Source organism: Chelon labrosus, assembly GCF_963514085.1.
Source record: "Chelon labrosus genome assembly, chromosome: 4".
Classification (NCBI taxonomy): domain Eukaryota; kingdom Metazoa; phylum Chordata; class Actinopteri; order Mugiliformes; family Mugilidae; genus Chelon; species Chelon labrosus.
The window spans coordinates 14,556,415-14,573,093 of record NC_140340.1 but is presented as its reverse complement, the minus strand read 5'-3'; the positions used below and the strand labels follow the sequence as shown (position 1 = coordinate 14,573,093).

Here is a 16,679-nt window from a genome sequence, read left to right as displayed (position 1 = left end):
ATGTTTAATAGCATTTTTATCTTTACTGTATTTATATGAAACACAGAAATTGTTTAAACCAGTGTTTTATTCTCAGATTATTAAATGGTGTCTTTGGAACTTGTTCCTATTGTGTGATTTACAAAATGGAAACAGGTCAAACGAGAGAAAACTTTCAACATACTTTTTCCCATAGTCACCTGTGAGTGTGTGTCATGTGTTTGTTTTTGCCTCGGCTGGCATTCAGCTGGCAGGGACTGGTTGGTAGAGCAGGTATGTTAACCAACCAATCACAGGCCGCTCAGCGTTTTATCAGTATTCCACAAAGCCTCTGTGTGTCCGCCTCCAGCATGCAGTCATACAGGAAGGCGAGGATTAACATTGGTTCAGTGTTTGCATTAGTGATGTAATGCTCTGTAAACTGATACGCCATAATACCAACAGAGCTCAGAGAGGGGCAGGGCAGATAGTTTCAGAGGCACCATCAAAGGTGGAATGAAATAGATTTTCCTCTGCTACCGGCGGTTTGTCAAATTTTTCCCTTAAAAATAAAATTCATGCCATTTTTAAAGCGGTTTTCATCTCCCGCTTTCATTTAACTTACACCTGAAAGGGCTGTCACATATTTTATTTCTTCGATGGATGCTGTTGTCATGGTCATTGATTAATGTGGCAGAGCCTCCATCTTCTGCACATGGCTGAGCCAATGTTAAATAACTTCTTTGCTCGATGAATACAAAGAGGCAAGTGAAAGTGTGTAGGAAACAATATCCTCTACATCAAGCAGAATTTTGCCTCATGGGGCAGGGCAGAGAAAATAAAACCATGGTGCATTTTCCTTAAACAAGTGGAGATGTGGCAACATAATTCACCTAGAATCACATTTTCTTTTAGTCATCTGACAAATATAAATCTTATTTTTGCAGTAGACCTGCTCTGATGTCGACCAGAAATATCTCGCTTTTTAGCCGCTAAAAGCAAACTAGTTGGCAATGAGCTCAAAGACGCTAAAACGCTCGGTAACACTGAGGAGAAACTTGCCGAAGGGAGTGACACATTGTCCATTAAAAAGAATGCAGAGTAAAACAAATGGAAATCTTAATATGTTTAAAGTTGTCCAAAAGGTTTCCACTCGCTTCAGCTGAAATATAAGCCTCTCCGCTTGCCTGCTTTCAACAAGGAAATTGAAGCAACCACAAGAAATGTTTTGGTTTTTCATAATACAGATGGAAAATATGCTCAGCTAGCTCACGAGCACTTTATCTGACGAATGTCCAGGAATACCACTAAGATGTCTCCGGAGCATTAACCAGGTTCTCTGCTTAAAACTGACTTTTGTCAAAGCAGCAAAAAATTAGGGAATAACACATGCATGGTGACATTGTGAATCCAGAGTGGTTTATTGGTTTTATCAACCGGCAGGTTTGCCAAAGCACCATAAGAAACAAACTGAGCAATAACCTGCCTTTGTGTATTTCAGTGGCAGTAAGACGCATTCAGGAAGTGGCATTAAAGTATGAGTATTCAATGCAAACAAAATATAACACCTTCATGAACGGGTTTTATACATCTTCAAACAAAAACACAACTTAGACAGCAGTTTCACACTTTGCACGCTATATGCAACACAGCTGGTGGTAGTTCTTAGGGAGCAGAGATTGAAATGAATCGAATGTGAGCCACATCAGTGTGACTGTAGGTTGGGGGAAGGGCAACAGAACACACTGGAGCCATAAACGGGGATTAGAGATGATCACGCAGATACTCACTTACTTCCCTCTGAAAATACCAGCCAGCACTGTCCTGCTGCTGCCGCTGCTGCCGCCACTGTGTGAACATGCATCCGTGTACTCGTGTAATCGTGTGGTAGGTGGGCATGTGGGGGAACAAATCAGCTTTGAGTAGTTGATCTGGAACAAAGTGGCTCAGGAAGCAAGCAGAGCTGTGATTTTATTCCCTAATGTTCGTGAACATTTATAATCAGGGTTTATGGGAGCACAGGTTGGAGAGGACAGGGTTTAGAGATTTAGAGGGACTCTGACAGCGACAGACAGAAACTAAAGATATACTGAGACAGTAAAGTATAGCTCAGCGCAGACGAGTCAGAAAACTGACCTGAAACCATTCCAATGAGAGCCACAAGCTGGATAACAACAAATTTTGCTTCCCTCCTCCTTTCCACGAACATGTATCTTCACCTTAAATGATCACTTAATGTGGGCCGGCATGCACGACCAAGCTTTACTTAAGTGTTACTTTCAACAGGAAGAGGAGGATGGATTTCACCCATTTTAAGTGCGCAGACACAGTAAATCTGTCCAACAGATTTCTGTGGGCTAGCAGCGCAGTTATATTCATAATAAGCCTTGGCAGCAGAAATGTGTGGCCCAAACCACGATAGCTCGGATGCCGACAACAGTGAGACTCCACTAAACCGTCACATGACTGTACTCCTCGGGAAAGTCTCACCTCGCGGACAAGCAGCCTAAACAGCGTGAAACAACACAACTGTTCCCCTGTTAGTCAGTGTAAATAACGGGGAATTCTTTTTCACAGTTCTGTTTTTCTATCTCAGTCACTTGACAGGAGCTTAGAAAGCATTAATCACATACACGCACAAAAAAAAAGAGAACAAACAGCTTTTCATCTGGAAGAAAATCAAGAAAAAGAAGGATACCAAAGGCATTTGGTCCCAGTCCCATTTTTGTCCGAGTGCTTTGACAGAGCAGGACAGACTGCTGCAGAATGTTAAACACAGGTACTTGCCAAAGAAACACAGTGTCACAGCATTACATTAAGAAAATAAAACAGCTAAACTCCATAGAGTATTTACATATTTCAGTTCAGTGCATAATAGTTATCTCTTCCATTTCTTTGTCAAATCTATACAAATCTATAAGTCTGTATATTTCACACGGGTGAATCATCACAGGCGAGGGATGATTGAAATTAGAACCGCTACTCAACTGGCTATTAGAAAGTCCCTCAGCCAGCAGCTTCCTTATTAACAGACGGAGACTTTGTTTACATGCAGAGCAGTGCTGGACTGCAGGCAGTGGAACATCCTGCTAAGCCTTTGGAGCCCCCATCAGCATTCATGTGACTGTCAGTGGCAGTGCCTTCCAACCATGCACATACATTTAGACATTCGTGGTTTCTGTGTTAAAAGAAAGCATGCAGTCCAAGGAACAAATAACTGGAACAACTTGTAAGTTGTTTGTGGGATACTTGCACCATTAGTCAGCGAAGGATGGCCTACATATCCAGCATCGAGTTGAATAGCATTTGGTCGCGTCACGCTATAATAATCAAACCAAGGCTTCTGAGAGGGTATATGGCTAAAAAGCAACAATATTGTCACGTCTGACAGACAAACCTGGAGTGCCTTGCTTACTTTTGACCATGCTTGCCTGTGAATGTTGACTCTTTTTCAGTTGAAACATTATAATAAGATGGGACAAGGTAATAACTAAGACTGTGGTTTATGCTAAACCAAAAGAAAATTGTCCACTTGAAGACTGGAAAGGAGCGACGGAGCGGTGGAGCCAAAAATCCAGCTTAAAATTATTTGTGCACAATGCAGCAATCACACAAGAAGGTTTGGATATAAAAATACAAGAGAATATAAAACAGATTTTTTTTGGCATTGACTGGTAAATAGGTAGGTCAGAACACAGAAAAATCAACTAACAAGGTGACAAAGTCTTTTTTTTCCCACTTCCTTTTGTTTTCAGTATTTTTCTTTGCGGGCCATCTCTTCCAACAGGATCTCAGCGTCGCCTCTTTGCGCCGCTGTGCAGATTTCAAAACAACCGGCGACAGGCAACGCCTACTTTCGAGCGCGCTGGCTCGCCAGCCGCTTCATGAAGCAACACGTCACTGTCGCGATGATGACAATGCCGACAAACAAGGCGGACGAGACTCCGATCACCAAGGGAATGAGAAGGAGGTCAGCAGCTGAGGAGACAGAGGAGGACACAAACAAATAAGACTGCAGGGTTACTTTTAATCATTTTCCTTTCATTTAAGTTTTTTAATGGCTACGCACAATATAAAAAAAACATTACTTTGTCCTTCTCTGACTCAAAGAACTAAACGGCAAATGAAAAAAAAAGAAAGAAAAGAAAAAATGTTGCATAATCTAACTAGCATACACACTGATAACCACCAACTGCGTGGCAGTATCACTCTATGAGCCAGTTCTACAGGTTTACAGATCCGTATAATCCACCACTGATCAGAGTCATGCAATGATAATCATTTCACCCAAACCACCGTCAGATGAACAGTTGCAGACACACAGAAGAAAGATACATTTATAATTTCTTCCGGGTGGAACGGTTTTAGCAGAAACAAGACCTCTATTCATGTTCACACTGGCCTTATTATGCTTTGACCATACATTTAAGTGCATCTGTGCATACATTTTGTAAATACAGATGAACCATGCTCTGCAGTTTTCTAAGGAGGGCAAGACAAGACAACCCCATTCGAGGTCGAGAGTAAAGGCAAGAAATCAAAGGTTGCCAGCGTGACCCCTTGTTCGATTCAGCTGTTCAATCCTCAGAACCACCGGAATAAATCGTGGCCTCTAAACTCCTCTGGAGCAGTTTAGTTAGTGGCCACCATGCCGTAGCTGCACCAAGCAGCTTCCAGAGTTAAGCTCTTTGCAGAACTGCCCTGAATAAATAGTTAGTAAAGTAAACAGTCCCTCACATGAATTCATTGTGTCTAGTGCTGTTAGGTACAGTAGGTGACACTTACCTCTGGAGTACAGGTAAACAGTCACTGGAACTGACTCGGCTTTGACCCCTGTGTTGTACCAGCCTCCATGCGGGTCCTGCCCCCACGCCTCAGCATGACAAGAGTACATGCCCTGGTCATCCATTGTCGCCGAGTGGACTCTCAGTCTGTAGCGGACGGCGGACAAGCGGTCGATGCTAATCTCACTACCGTTAACGTAGATATTTGCGACGCCGTTGTACGACAGGGCAGCTACCAGCGTGGGTTTTACCACCGCAGGAGGCTCCAGTGGAGTAACAGCAGATCCCCTCTTGATGAGTGGTTTTGGGATTGGCCACCGCAGCCACAGCACCTGAGCCTGGGCTGGGCCTGTGGTTGTCACAGTGGCATCACACATTAGGGTGATGGTGCTGCCTCTTTTTAGAAGGGGGCCAGGAGGGAGCAGAGCGACAGCTGACACCAAAACATCTGTGGAAGGTAGTGGAGCAGTGAAAAAAAACAGGTTAGAGATGTTAAATACTGGATGTGACAGTTAAAGAGTAAAACTAAAACGTATGATTTTGATCTGTGACAGAAAAACAGATGTTACTTTCTGCAGTCACCTTACTAAGGTGATCCGAGCTAACCCGAGTTTAGTTAACATGCGAATACATTTTCCTAAACTTACATAAATTATAATGAAAGTATTGTTCATAGAATATAAAGTGAGGACGTCCTGATGCAGATGCTTGTATCAGTCTGACGCTGCACCCGTTTACTCATCAAACTACTCTGGTAAACTGTATTTAAACACTTAAACTCATAGTTTCCTAACAAACAAATAAACTCTAAAGAAGAAGAGGAAGATATGAAGTGGTGGGCAAGTTAGCTGGTCGTTAACAAGGGTCTTCTGGGCTCACCACCAGTGAACACTGGTGTGCAAAAGATGCCACCTCCTCTGGCTCTGTTTGCAGAATTAACAAGAAAATGAGGACCTGAGCCTCACCTTTGGTCTTCAGGTTGACAGTGACGCCCTCCGACTTCTGGGTGAGTGTTGCAGGCATGGAGAGGCCGGGGTTAGTCCTTCCAGCATACACACTCACCACACACCGGTACACCCCAGAGTCAGCAGGCCGGGCTGAGAAGAGCTTCAGGGAGTACTTCCCCTCTGCCACTTTCTCCATAGAGCCCCCACTAGCTCGGCTGAGGTCATCCCCCCAGTTCACTATGCCATCTGGGTTCATCCGGGCCACCTCCACCTAAAATTTGAACACAGTAGTTATTAGACTGTGAACTGAAATGAAATGTTTAATCCCTACATTGTCCTTCTACATACAACCAAACGCACTGAGTTGTATAAACTGAAAACAATAAATGCACTGAACAACGATACCTCGACTCCTCCGGTCCCAACCGCATCGCTGCTTATAGATCCCCTTTTCATCCACTGAACCAGAAGGCCTGACTTAACTTCAGACGGCAGCCCCAACACCTCACAGGTCAGGATGAGAGGGGAACCAACTTGCAGGGTCACCACCCCTTTGGGCGAGGACGTCACACTCAGAGACTCCGCTGGGGAAGAGATGGAGAGAGAGAGAGAGAGAGAGAGAGAGAGAGAGAGAGAGAGAGAGAGAGAGAGAGAGAGAGAGAGAGAGAGAGAGAGAGAAATAAAAGTTTAAGTAGCGGAAATTCTTCCTCGTGGAGAGCTGTAAACACTGCGACAGTAAAACCCTTTGCAGGAAGTGATATTCTGAAAGTACTATGTCTATGAGAAAGCTTGGGTGACTACACTTAATAGCCAGGATAAAATCACCTAAACCAGAACGCCTACAAACATCATACAACTGAAACATTATATAAAATAATCAAATATTAATATACAGCAATTAGTAGAATTAGAGTTCCCATGGCATAATTTTAAAACTAGAAAAACACAGCTGGAAATTAGATCATTGACATCCCGTGATATGCAATCAATGATGAGCAGTCACAATCAAACTACTACTTCTTAGTTTTTAATGAATTATGAGCAGAAGAGCTAAAAAAAACTATGCTCATGCTATCTACTATTGTACTGAATTAATATTATACACGTACATACAAATATCCACCAATAATCTACTGCACACAGCAACAGAAAAATACAAACTTACAGTGTAACTGACTAAGTCAGGTAAAATGAAATATCAAAGTACACGAGCATAGCAGAAGTGCATCTTAGATAAATGGGAAATGTTATTAATAGCCTGGTACAATTATAAGCTATCAACACTAAGCCATTGTGTGCGCAAAGCCTCATTTACCCACAACTTTTCTAAACACAGATGCAAACAAAAGGAGAAGCGTCAGACCATTGTATTAGTCAGACAACAGGGGCCAGAAGATACGGGACTAAATAGCGCTTGTCAGTGAACGTCTGTCTGAAACAATGCAGCCACTGATGAGCTCCAGTGCTTCAACTATAGTGGGAAACCCAAGGTTTCAAGACCAGTCGAGCTGTTAATCTTTTACTAAAACTTGTAACACAACGGAGAAGCTGAAGTGTTGGAAGGAAGGATTTCTAGATGCAGCAGTTCTGTTTTTAAGGACACATCTGTCTGACAGAAAGATAGTCATCCTCTTTGCAAAGTCACAAGAGGTCAAGGTGGGAGAAAAGATTACTTAATCCTGTAGATCGACACAAGCACTTTAGAATTTAAACTGAGCCAAAACGGCAAGGCAAAGCTATCCAGCTGCACAGCTAGCCTGCCGCTGACCTATTAAATCCAGCTGGATAATCAACAAGAGAGCTGAGCATTTAGCTTGTCGGTCAGGTGACAGCTGAAGTCCTGAACAGATAAGAGGGACAGAAAATGAATTGGTAGCTGTTTGTAGTCACATTCTGTTAAAGATTTTACACAAATATCTTGCCAAATGTGAGAATTGGCTGCTTCTCTTGGTCTTGAATTTAAACGTACTGGATTTTATTACTTTTCCTAGAAACGTTTTCTCTAAAAAAAAACAAGATATTTGGTAATTACCGTTTATTTTTTACCCACAATAATTGCCCTAAAAGCCCTAATGGTAAGGTGACAACACATGCACATGGAGGAAAAAGTTTAGCAGAAACCACACTAACCCCTAACTCTGTCCAGAGAGCTAATCAGAAACCGTAACACATAATGTATCCAAGCGCCAAACAAAAACGAGGCAACAAGCTGAATACAAATGTCTATCCAGTAATTTAATCAGCCGCCCATCCGTGCAGTCTGTAAACTGATCAGCCAGCTAGCTAGGCACTCAGCTGAGCTCTAAGTAACACAAACATCCAGGACTTGAGCCTGAACACTGGACACTGTCCAATGTACTCAATGGCTCTACAAGTCCAGACAGACTGACACCACTTACTTGGCAGCAACAGAGAGAAGCATCAAGAGCCTTGAACGGACATGTAGAAACCAAACCTCTGATGTTTTTCATTAACTGTCTCAGATTTCATTTATTTTACGATCATCTCTATTTCAAAGCTTAATTGTCTGGTTTTATTACTAACAGCGTAATCTTCATGTGTACGTTGTTTGAAGACTGATCACAAAATAATCAGCGGTTGTGTAATGTGCTTGTTGAGATCTTGCCACATGTTATAGTAGTTTTGGCAGCACAGTAGCTAGCACAGTTTCTTGGTTACACTGGTTACCTAGTTGCTGGACAGTCAAGTTGCCAATATCCAGCGTCCTCTGGGCGATCTTCTGCCACGATCGATCCGGGTCCAGAATCCACTGCGAGGCCTCACAGAAATACGAGCCGGTGTCGTCCGGCTGCACCGCCCTCATCTTCATCACGTACACACCCTGGCCGCCCTCTCCGTTCCTTTTCTCCAGCGTGATCTCTCCGTCGTCGTAGCGCTTTTTGTAGAAACGTCCGGGGACGATGCCCAGAAACTTGTCGATGGAGATGATCTCTCTAACCGTGCTGACCTCGCCCCCGGTTTCGCTCCCTGGACCCTCTCCGGCGCCACGCTTCCCAAATGTGATGGCGAGATGGGTGAGCTGCTCCGATTGGATGCTGGACGAACACGTCAGCGTCAATTCAGCCCCTTCTGGCACGGGCTGGCCAGTGAGTAAGCGGGAATAGCTGATCTGGAGCGTGTCTGGGATCACTGTAGGTGCACAAAGACACACAGAAAGACAATGACATCACAAGGAGCTACTGCAGGAGCCTGATGGGAGGAAAAAATGTGCCAAAATTAAATTCTATCGCCTGTGTGCTGTTAAGTCACTTCCATGTTTAGAACAATAAAGCAAATCATGAAATGAGGTTGCCTCCCTTCGCTTTGTCTCTAGTGTTGCCAAAAGAAGAGAGGATTATCAGGATATTATGACGATGCACAACAGCAAAACTAACACCCAGCAAAACTAACACCCCTCCAAACTAAGTAGTACACAAAGAACATGATTAACAGAAACCAAATTGGTTACCATATGGATGGTGTAAAACTGCCTAAATATTTCTGGACAGCTTGAGCAGATGGATCTCAGTGTAACAAGTTCATAGGGAGAAAGAGAAACAGACAACTCCAGATGGTGAGCATAAAAATAAGCCGAGAATGAGGAATGCTGCACCAAATTACACATGTAACAAAATTAGTCATTGAGTCATGTCTGGATAATAACATTTTCTTACGCTGTATACCCTAAGACTGACCCTGAATGTGACAGTTTGCTGCATATGTCAAAGCTAAAACTTGATTATTAAGGTAGAAGGAATTAGGTTCAACACACGCTCCTGGCTGCCACAAAAACAGAAAAACAGGAATATTTCTAAAACAAATACTACCGGAAGAATACGGAATCTTGCCGCGTTACTTCTTTACTTTATGGATTTAAACATATTTACTGAAGCTCTGCTTTCCTGCAATCCTTGACCAGTAAAATAGATTTGTAATGTCACCGAGTTGGTTGGTTTACAAGTCTGGTGATATTTGGTACTTTATTTTCAACAGAAATATTCCTAATGTCATTCCTCTATGCCACAGACATCAGACCCTAACGGCGTAGCCTGACGTGCACCTCCCCAGAAATGTCACTACGCGTTGCGGCAACACAGGCCACAGGAGCTGTGATTGGTCCACCTGGTAGTAGCGTATTTCTGCTTTACTATTTCCGGCTGCTTCTCTATCTCTGCAACTTTTGGATCAAAATAGATGGAACACACCGAGGAAAGGTTAACTGAGGAGGTTCGGAGATACAAACATTTGTGTGACTCGTCTTCAGTAAAATTTTTGGCGGAAGTTTCAGTTGCCATTTTTTAAACTGAAGCAGGAATTGAAAAGTGAAGCAGAAGTAGAAACAAAAATTAACCCGACTGGCAAAAAAGACACAGCGCCGACAAGCAGAGCAACAGCAGAGCAAGCCAGACTGACGTGCGCACAAGTATAAATGGCCCGCACCGGTGTAGGCTGTGTGGGTAGGTTACAGTGCCTAGTCCCGTAGAGGAATAAACTCTGCTTTAGGGTGATTGTTGTAGGATTTGTAAGCAATTACTAGAGTACCAGTATCCTTTATATATGCACCTGGAGTTGAATTAACTTGTGTCTTACCTTTCACAATTACTGAGCCGCTGTAGTTCCCCTGGTAAGTGCTGTCCGTGCTGGGCGTGTAGCACTCATATTTCCCCTGATCTTCAGCCCGGAGCCTCTGGATCATCAGCCGGACCCTGTCCCCAGAGTCCCTCTCCACCCTCACCTCCCCGTTCCTCACCCGGGCCTGGAACGGGGCGTACGGGAAGCCCTTGTCCCTGGTGGACACCACTCCCATCTGCCTTCCACCAGCATCATCCCTATACAGGAACCACTCGAAGTCCTGCGTACGAGGGCCTTCGTATCCCGACACGGTACAGGGCAGCGACAGGGGGAACCCAGCAACACGGAACAGGGGTCCAGCGGGAAGAGTCACATCGCGGCACGTGGCATAGTGGAGCACTGTAAAACAAAACAGAAACACGAGATAAGCAAGAATGTGTGGTGAGTCAGTGGGAAAGATTGGAAACAATGTCAGTTTCTGTGGGTCAGGGTTTTACCTCGCGGCGTTTTTTGGTGCATGGAGTCACCGCTCAATATCCTGAGCTGATGACGGACTAACAGGAAATCAATACATTAAATAGCTGAACCCTAGGGATGAGGCTCTGTGCCAGCTTCCTCAGGATAGCATTACACAATTAATAAATGAAATACAACCATCTCAGTGAGCTCATGCGTTAATTATTTTGTCAGGGGTAGTGTTTAAAGGAGCTATTCACTAAAAAAATAATATATACCAGCCAGTTGTCTTAAAGAGAGTGGCGTATTTACAGTGATGTTTGCTGATAGTGGCTGTATTTCACTCCATGGGTAATTGTTTTGCCTATAACTTGTCAGATAGAATGAAATATTATAATTTCTGTGTTTAAATTACAGTCTAAAGCTGAACAAAACTAAGGCTGAAACCAGGTTAAGTACCACACTTCTCTCTCTCCATTCTTGTGGCTTAAACCTTAAATAAACATAGGCAACAGGTGGTGTGATCACCGCTAGCAACTGGTATTTATTAAAAATATGCTGCTGTTAAGATATTCAAAGTTTCTTTTTGCAAATGCAGTAATAAATAAAGGCAGAGAGCATAATAATGGACAAAATATGACATATTTGAACTGCAAATCACAGGGAAACTGACTGAAAATACTTCACTCAGGCCAAAAAGGAAAACGAAAATGAACCTGTCTCCTTACTGCTTAATGGAGGTCTGGTAACATGGCAGATTGTCAGTGTTCTTCTCATTATGAGCCAAAATATTCAATGCGAGCGCCTCAGGGGTGAGAGCTTCCAGTGTTACTGTGTTTCATAGAGACTCGTTGCCTGTCTTAATAACGTGGACGTCCACTAAAAGCTGTCTGAAATAGTGATGGGCTCAGATCAACAGAAACTCTCTCTAGGCCACAGGAACTGAAACTCCTCCACTACTCTCTCATTCCCAGGACACTTGCACAAAATATTTGCATGGTGTTACCGATGCCTGTTAACCAAAAGAAGTCAGATTTTAGAATCTTCTGAGGCACAGGAGGAATTGAATCGTTTCCTCTTTTAAAGGAAGAAGTAAAATATGAGAGATGATATTCTGTAAGAATAATTGATTTCAGAGTTTCATAAGAAATTTCTATTATCCTTTCATTTACTATGTACAGGCACTTTGTAACAGAACAAATCAACAACACATAAAGGCAGCTGTATGCTACAGATAAATACTGCAACATAATATTTTGTTTTGGGGCAGTTTTTGACATCTAATGAACAAATCACATCACAACACGGCACTGGAAAATAATAAAAACTATTGTTTAATCATTAAATATGATAACTGATTGATTAAGAGATGGCTGCCAGTTTCTCATTTGGGATGATTCAGTTTTATTTATTCAATTTATTTCTATCAATCTATTTCGGGTAGTTTCTGATGTTGAGCAAATAAAATTCACCTCATAATGAAATGTTAGAATTATTTTTAGAGCATTCTGGACAATTGTTGAGAAAATAGTGAGCAAATTATTAGAGACTCAAAAAAAAAAAAAAAAATCCCAAGAATAAAATAAGAACTGATGATAAAACTCATCTTAAATAGAAAATCTTCAGTCAAAGATATATACAGACTAAAACATGACATGATTTCAAAGAAAAAAAAAATCCCTGAATGGGTCACATAAATTAACTTGTCGCTCATTTGGACAGCCAGAGGTCAGACAGCTGATGTGATCAATATACTTATCCCATTTTTTGGAGGGAAACGATTCAAGATCACTGCAACGTTTTTATAAACCGTTAGAAAATTTTTATTTTAATATGGGTCGAACGCTAAATGGCTGTAGTGCCAAAGGCTAAAAATTAAGTTCATGACCTCTAAATGCAAACGAGACGCGATCGTCCTGACACGTCAGACAACACAGCCCCACCTACCAACCAACACTGAACAAAGATCTCCACCTACTAACAGACCTCAACAAAACTACCTGAACAACTAGAAATACAAGTATGAGTGTGTTTTGACACTCCCGGAAAGTTAACGTGAGCGAGCATGTGGACTTGAGACCCAAACAACTGGAGCTTTCTTACAGGCAGAGCCACAGCCCAATAACAACACGCCCATAGATAATGACATGGGAGACTAGTGGGAGGCTTAAGCGGATCAAGTCCTAATTAACATTGGGCCCGGCCTGATAGGGCTGGGGGACACCACAGCTTGTCACAATGCTCAATACTGTCTGGATTAAATGATGTGCAACAAGGGGGCCCTTCGTTTTCTAATCAAGGACCCACAAAGAGACGTATGTTGGACCACAGACCTCTGGCTGATGCTATTATGCCCCAAGGAAGCCTGACGCATATTAGATATGATTCACTATTAACTGTGAGCATGGAGATATAACCAATGTCAGCCACACTCTTCCTCTCTCAGTCCAAACTGTCAAGTAAAACTATAGTTGTTTAGAAAATGCAAAAGTCCCTGTTTTAAAAATATTAAAGCACTTTATTGCCTCAATCTGCTTCGGTGAAACTGTTCTACCCTAAAGAAAAATACTTGTTTTAGAATTTTAAGTGGATTTATTTGTTTTTTTATAACATCTCTGCAAAACACTTGCCCACCGCCCACCTTTTCAGACTCTTGAATGTAGGAAACAACAGGAAACAAATGTGGAAAATATAAGGACATACTATGACCATAAAGCATGACATAAAACAAGTGGCAAACCCTCAAATGACCAGCCAAACCTTAAGTTTAAAGGAAATCAAATACATTCATCCATAAAACTGCTGATTAGCACCACAGAATAACGATCATGGTTGTAATTACGCAAACACCCTCACAGTGTCCAAATGAAGCAATGCCCAGGACTTCCTGGATGCCACACCTGAGCAACCTGGAAGTGACTTTTATTTGACAGCGATCTGTCCAGCCAGCCTCTTTTGCATTTATGGGCAATAACAAATAATTTACAGGGCCACAGGAATGAGAGAAATATTCTGATAGCCGTGCCACAGATGAGTTCACCAGCTATGACTGCATGATAAGATGGCAGCCTAACAAACTGGAAACAAGCCACATGCTGGGAACGATATCTAAATTAATACTCTGATTGAAGAAACAATCATGCAAATGTAAAGTCTCTGTGTGACAGATGGCGACGGCGGTGTGTGTGTGTGTGTGTAGCCTATACGGAGCAAACAGGTACAAATAATATAGGCTACACGCGGAGGGACTCACCCCAGTGCAGAAATACAAATAATGCAGTTTTCACAGAAGAAGCCATCATGGTCCTCATCATCCCCGCCGCTGATGTCCAGATGGGTTAGTCAGATCTCTCTCTCCGTGTTCCTCTACTCGTTTACCGCCGATCATAGTTCATACCGCCGCGGAGACCGATGGGATTATCTGCGAGGAGGGAGAATAGTGTGCAACAATGAAGCCAAACCACAGTTTACACAGACGGAGGAGAGGTGACGCCATCAGCTGAACGCAAGCTCAATGAATATAGTTGTGTGTATAGATGGAGATGCATGCAAAATTGCACATTTAATCACCTTTTCTCGTGCAGCGTCACCACCCCATCAACACAATCACTGATCCATAATACGTCGCTTTTTAAAATTCAAACCGCCTGCACAAACACGCCGTCCGGTGCAACCGCGGAGCGGCTCTCGGCATCACAAGGTGGGGGGGGCGAGTGGGTTAGTGTGTGTGTGTGTGTGTGTGTGTGTGTGTGTGTGTGTGTAAGAGAGAGGAGGTGGAGGGGGAGTGGTTGGCGACAAAAAGGGAGGAGCGCTAATGCAAAACAATCAAGCCGGTCCCATTGGTCAGGAAAGCGAAGGGGACATTTTGAACCGAGGGATTGTTAAAACCGCAAGGGGGCGCCAGAGCCACAAACAAGCTGCCCGTCCTGTGGCCCAAACAAGTGGGGTAAAAGCTCAAACCATAGGCTGTTTATAATATTATGTACAGTATGTGACTCAAACCAAGGAGTGGGATGTGTCTGTGAAGTTTCTCAGTGATCCAGGTCGTGGTATATCTAAAAACAAAGGCAACCGGATTGGTTTGGTTTACTCTGAAGACTTTATTGATCCACAAGGGAAATTGCTTTGTCACAGTAGCTTAGTTGCACATAAAAACACTCTCAAGAAGCACAAGTAAAAGAAAGATAAAATACAATAAGATAAAAGATAAGTAAAATCTAGTAAAATAAAGTAAAAATAGTAAAAGCAAAAAATGTACAGAATTAGCATATGAACAAATGTACAAGAAATAGAGACACCCCCCTATTGTCTGGTATAGTGTGATTGTCCATGGTGGAGAGCAGTTTGTCCAGCGTCCTCCTGTCCCTCACTGAGACAAACATCTCCAACTCACTGCCAAATTGGCACTTCCAATGACATGACCAGCCTTTCGGATCAGTTTGTCGATCCTACTTACGTCCTTTTTGCTGGTGCTGCTCCACCAACAAACCACAGCAAAGTACAGGACGCTCGCAACAATAGACTGGTTGACGTTATAATAATACAAGTACAGCTTCTTCAGATCGAAATGAATGCTGGAGGGGGTGTAGGTTTTTATTAGGATCACCTGTGCACGGTGCACACCTGAAACTCACTTGACTTGGGTCTTTTGTAAGGTTAAAAATCAGTCAGGGAGCAATCCCTGTCATAAAATAGACAGAAGGGAGTAGGGCCTTCATAGGTTAGTTCAGGGTTGTCATTATAAAACATGCCAAAAGGCAGCCATTTGAGTTGCTGGATCAGTTGTGAAAGTGAAAGGTTCTGAGCCTTAGCTGTTCAAATCTCAAATGAGGGTTAATGTCCAACATTTGCCCTTGTTATCCCGACACTCACTCCCAGAGGCAAAACTTGTTTTTTATAGTTATTTATCTAAATAACAAATCTGCAAGACCTCCGTTAAAACGAGACATTGCTACATTACCATATTGTGGATGATACGATATTACAGAAGGCATCTCCAGTGAGCTTAAAGGGGAACTCCGGCGCAAAATGAACCTGGGGTTAATAACACATGTGTACCGAGTTCGACCGTTCTCTGGTATTTGTTTTCATGTATTTGTTTTGTTAGTCAAATGTGACCAGTTTTCTTGCAAACCGCTATTTAGCGTATAACGCTAGCCTTCGGGGCACACCGACACATAAAAAGAATCGCTATTTCTATACCACTAACAAGGCTCACAATATCACCACACTTACACGGTAGCATAACTAGGGTCTCTACATGTAAACCGAACCATTGAGAACTTTGCAAGTATACAGGCAGTTTATTAAAAAAGGAATACAGTACCGTTCGCGTCCGGCTCGCTTATCCAGGCGGGCGCCATCTTGGGGAAACTGAACTCTCTTCGTTCACTGCTTCTATGCTCTCAGTGCTTTCTTCCGGCAACAGACAGTTCAGTTTCCCCAAGATGGCGCCCGCCTGGATAAGCGAGCCGGACGCGAACGGTACTGTATTCCTTTTTTAAATAGCGGTTTGCAAGAAAACTGATTTGACTAACAAAACAAATACATGAAAACAAATACCAGAGAACGGTCAAACTCGGTACACATGTGTTATTAACCCCAGGTTCATTTTGCGCCAGAGTTCCCCTTTAAAGACATATTTTTTTATCTACAAAAACAGTTTTTTAAGTGAATAGAAGTTTAAGTTTTGAAGATCTAAGCACTGGCATGCACTTAAGTGCAAATAAGTGCATAAAACTACATACACAAAACTATAACTGTTTGTGCAGAGATAACGGTCTAATATAGACCCTTATTTCCCTACATTAATCCAGGGTTGGGGACACAGTGGTGAGGTGGTTAGCACTGATGCCTCACAGTGAGAAGGTCCTGGGTTTGAATCCATGGGCCAACTGGGCCTTTCTGTGTGGAGTTTGCATGTTCTCCCTGTGTCTGTGTGGGTTCTCTCCGAGTACTCTGG

General features: G+C 42.8%; 1 protein-coding gene across 2 annotated transcripts; it reads right to left on the bottom strand.

Moving 5' to 3' along the window:
- Positions 1–781: 781 nt before the first annotated feature.
- Positions 782–14,435, bottom strand: igsf8 (immunoglobulin superfamily, member 8). Of its 2 annotated transcripts, XM_084542047.1 has the most exons (8): positions 14,288–14,435; positions 13,971–14,138; positions 10,280–10,660; positions 8,378–8,839; positions 6,095–6,273; positions 5,708–5,960; positions 4,744–5,190; positions 782–3,936 (listed from the first exon to the last, which is right to left on the bottom strand). In XM_084542047.1, the coding sequence occupies exons 2-8, from the start codon at positions 14,029–14,031 to the stop codon at positions 3,809–3,811; spliced, it is 1,911 nt and encodes a 636-aa protein (XP_084398173.1). In that variant the 5' UTR covers positions 14,032–14,138; positions 14,288–14,435; the 3' UTR covers positions 782–3,808. The 2 variants fall into 2 exon arrangements, with proteins under 2 accessions (XP_084398173.1, XP_084398172.1); XM_084542046.1 differs by lacking the exon at positions 782–3,936 and having other exon boundaries at positions 3,988–5,190.
- Positions 14,436–16,679: the final 2,244 nt, after the last annotated feature.

Coding starts and splice junctions, on each gene's coding strand:
- igsf8 (XM_084542046.1), bottom strand. CDS start 14,031: ATGATGAGGACCATGATGGCTTCTTCTGTGAAAACTGCATTATTTGTA. Junction 10,661..13,970: donor ATTTGTATTTCTGCACTGGG/GTGAGTCCCTCC, acceptor TTTGTTTTACAG/TGCTCCACTATGCCACGTGC. Junction 8,840..10,279: donor CGGCTCAGTAATTGTGAAAG/GTAAGACACAAG, acceptor GTGCACCTACAG/TGATCCCAGACACGCTCCAG.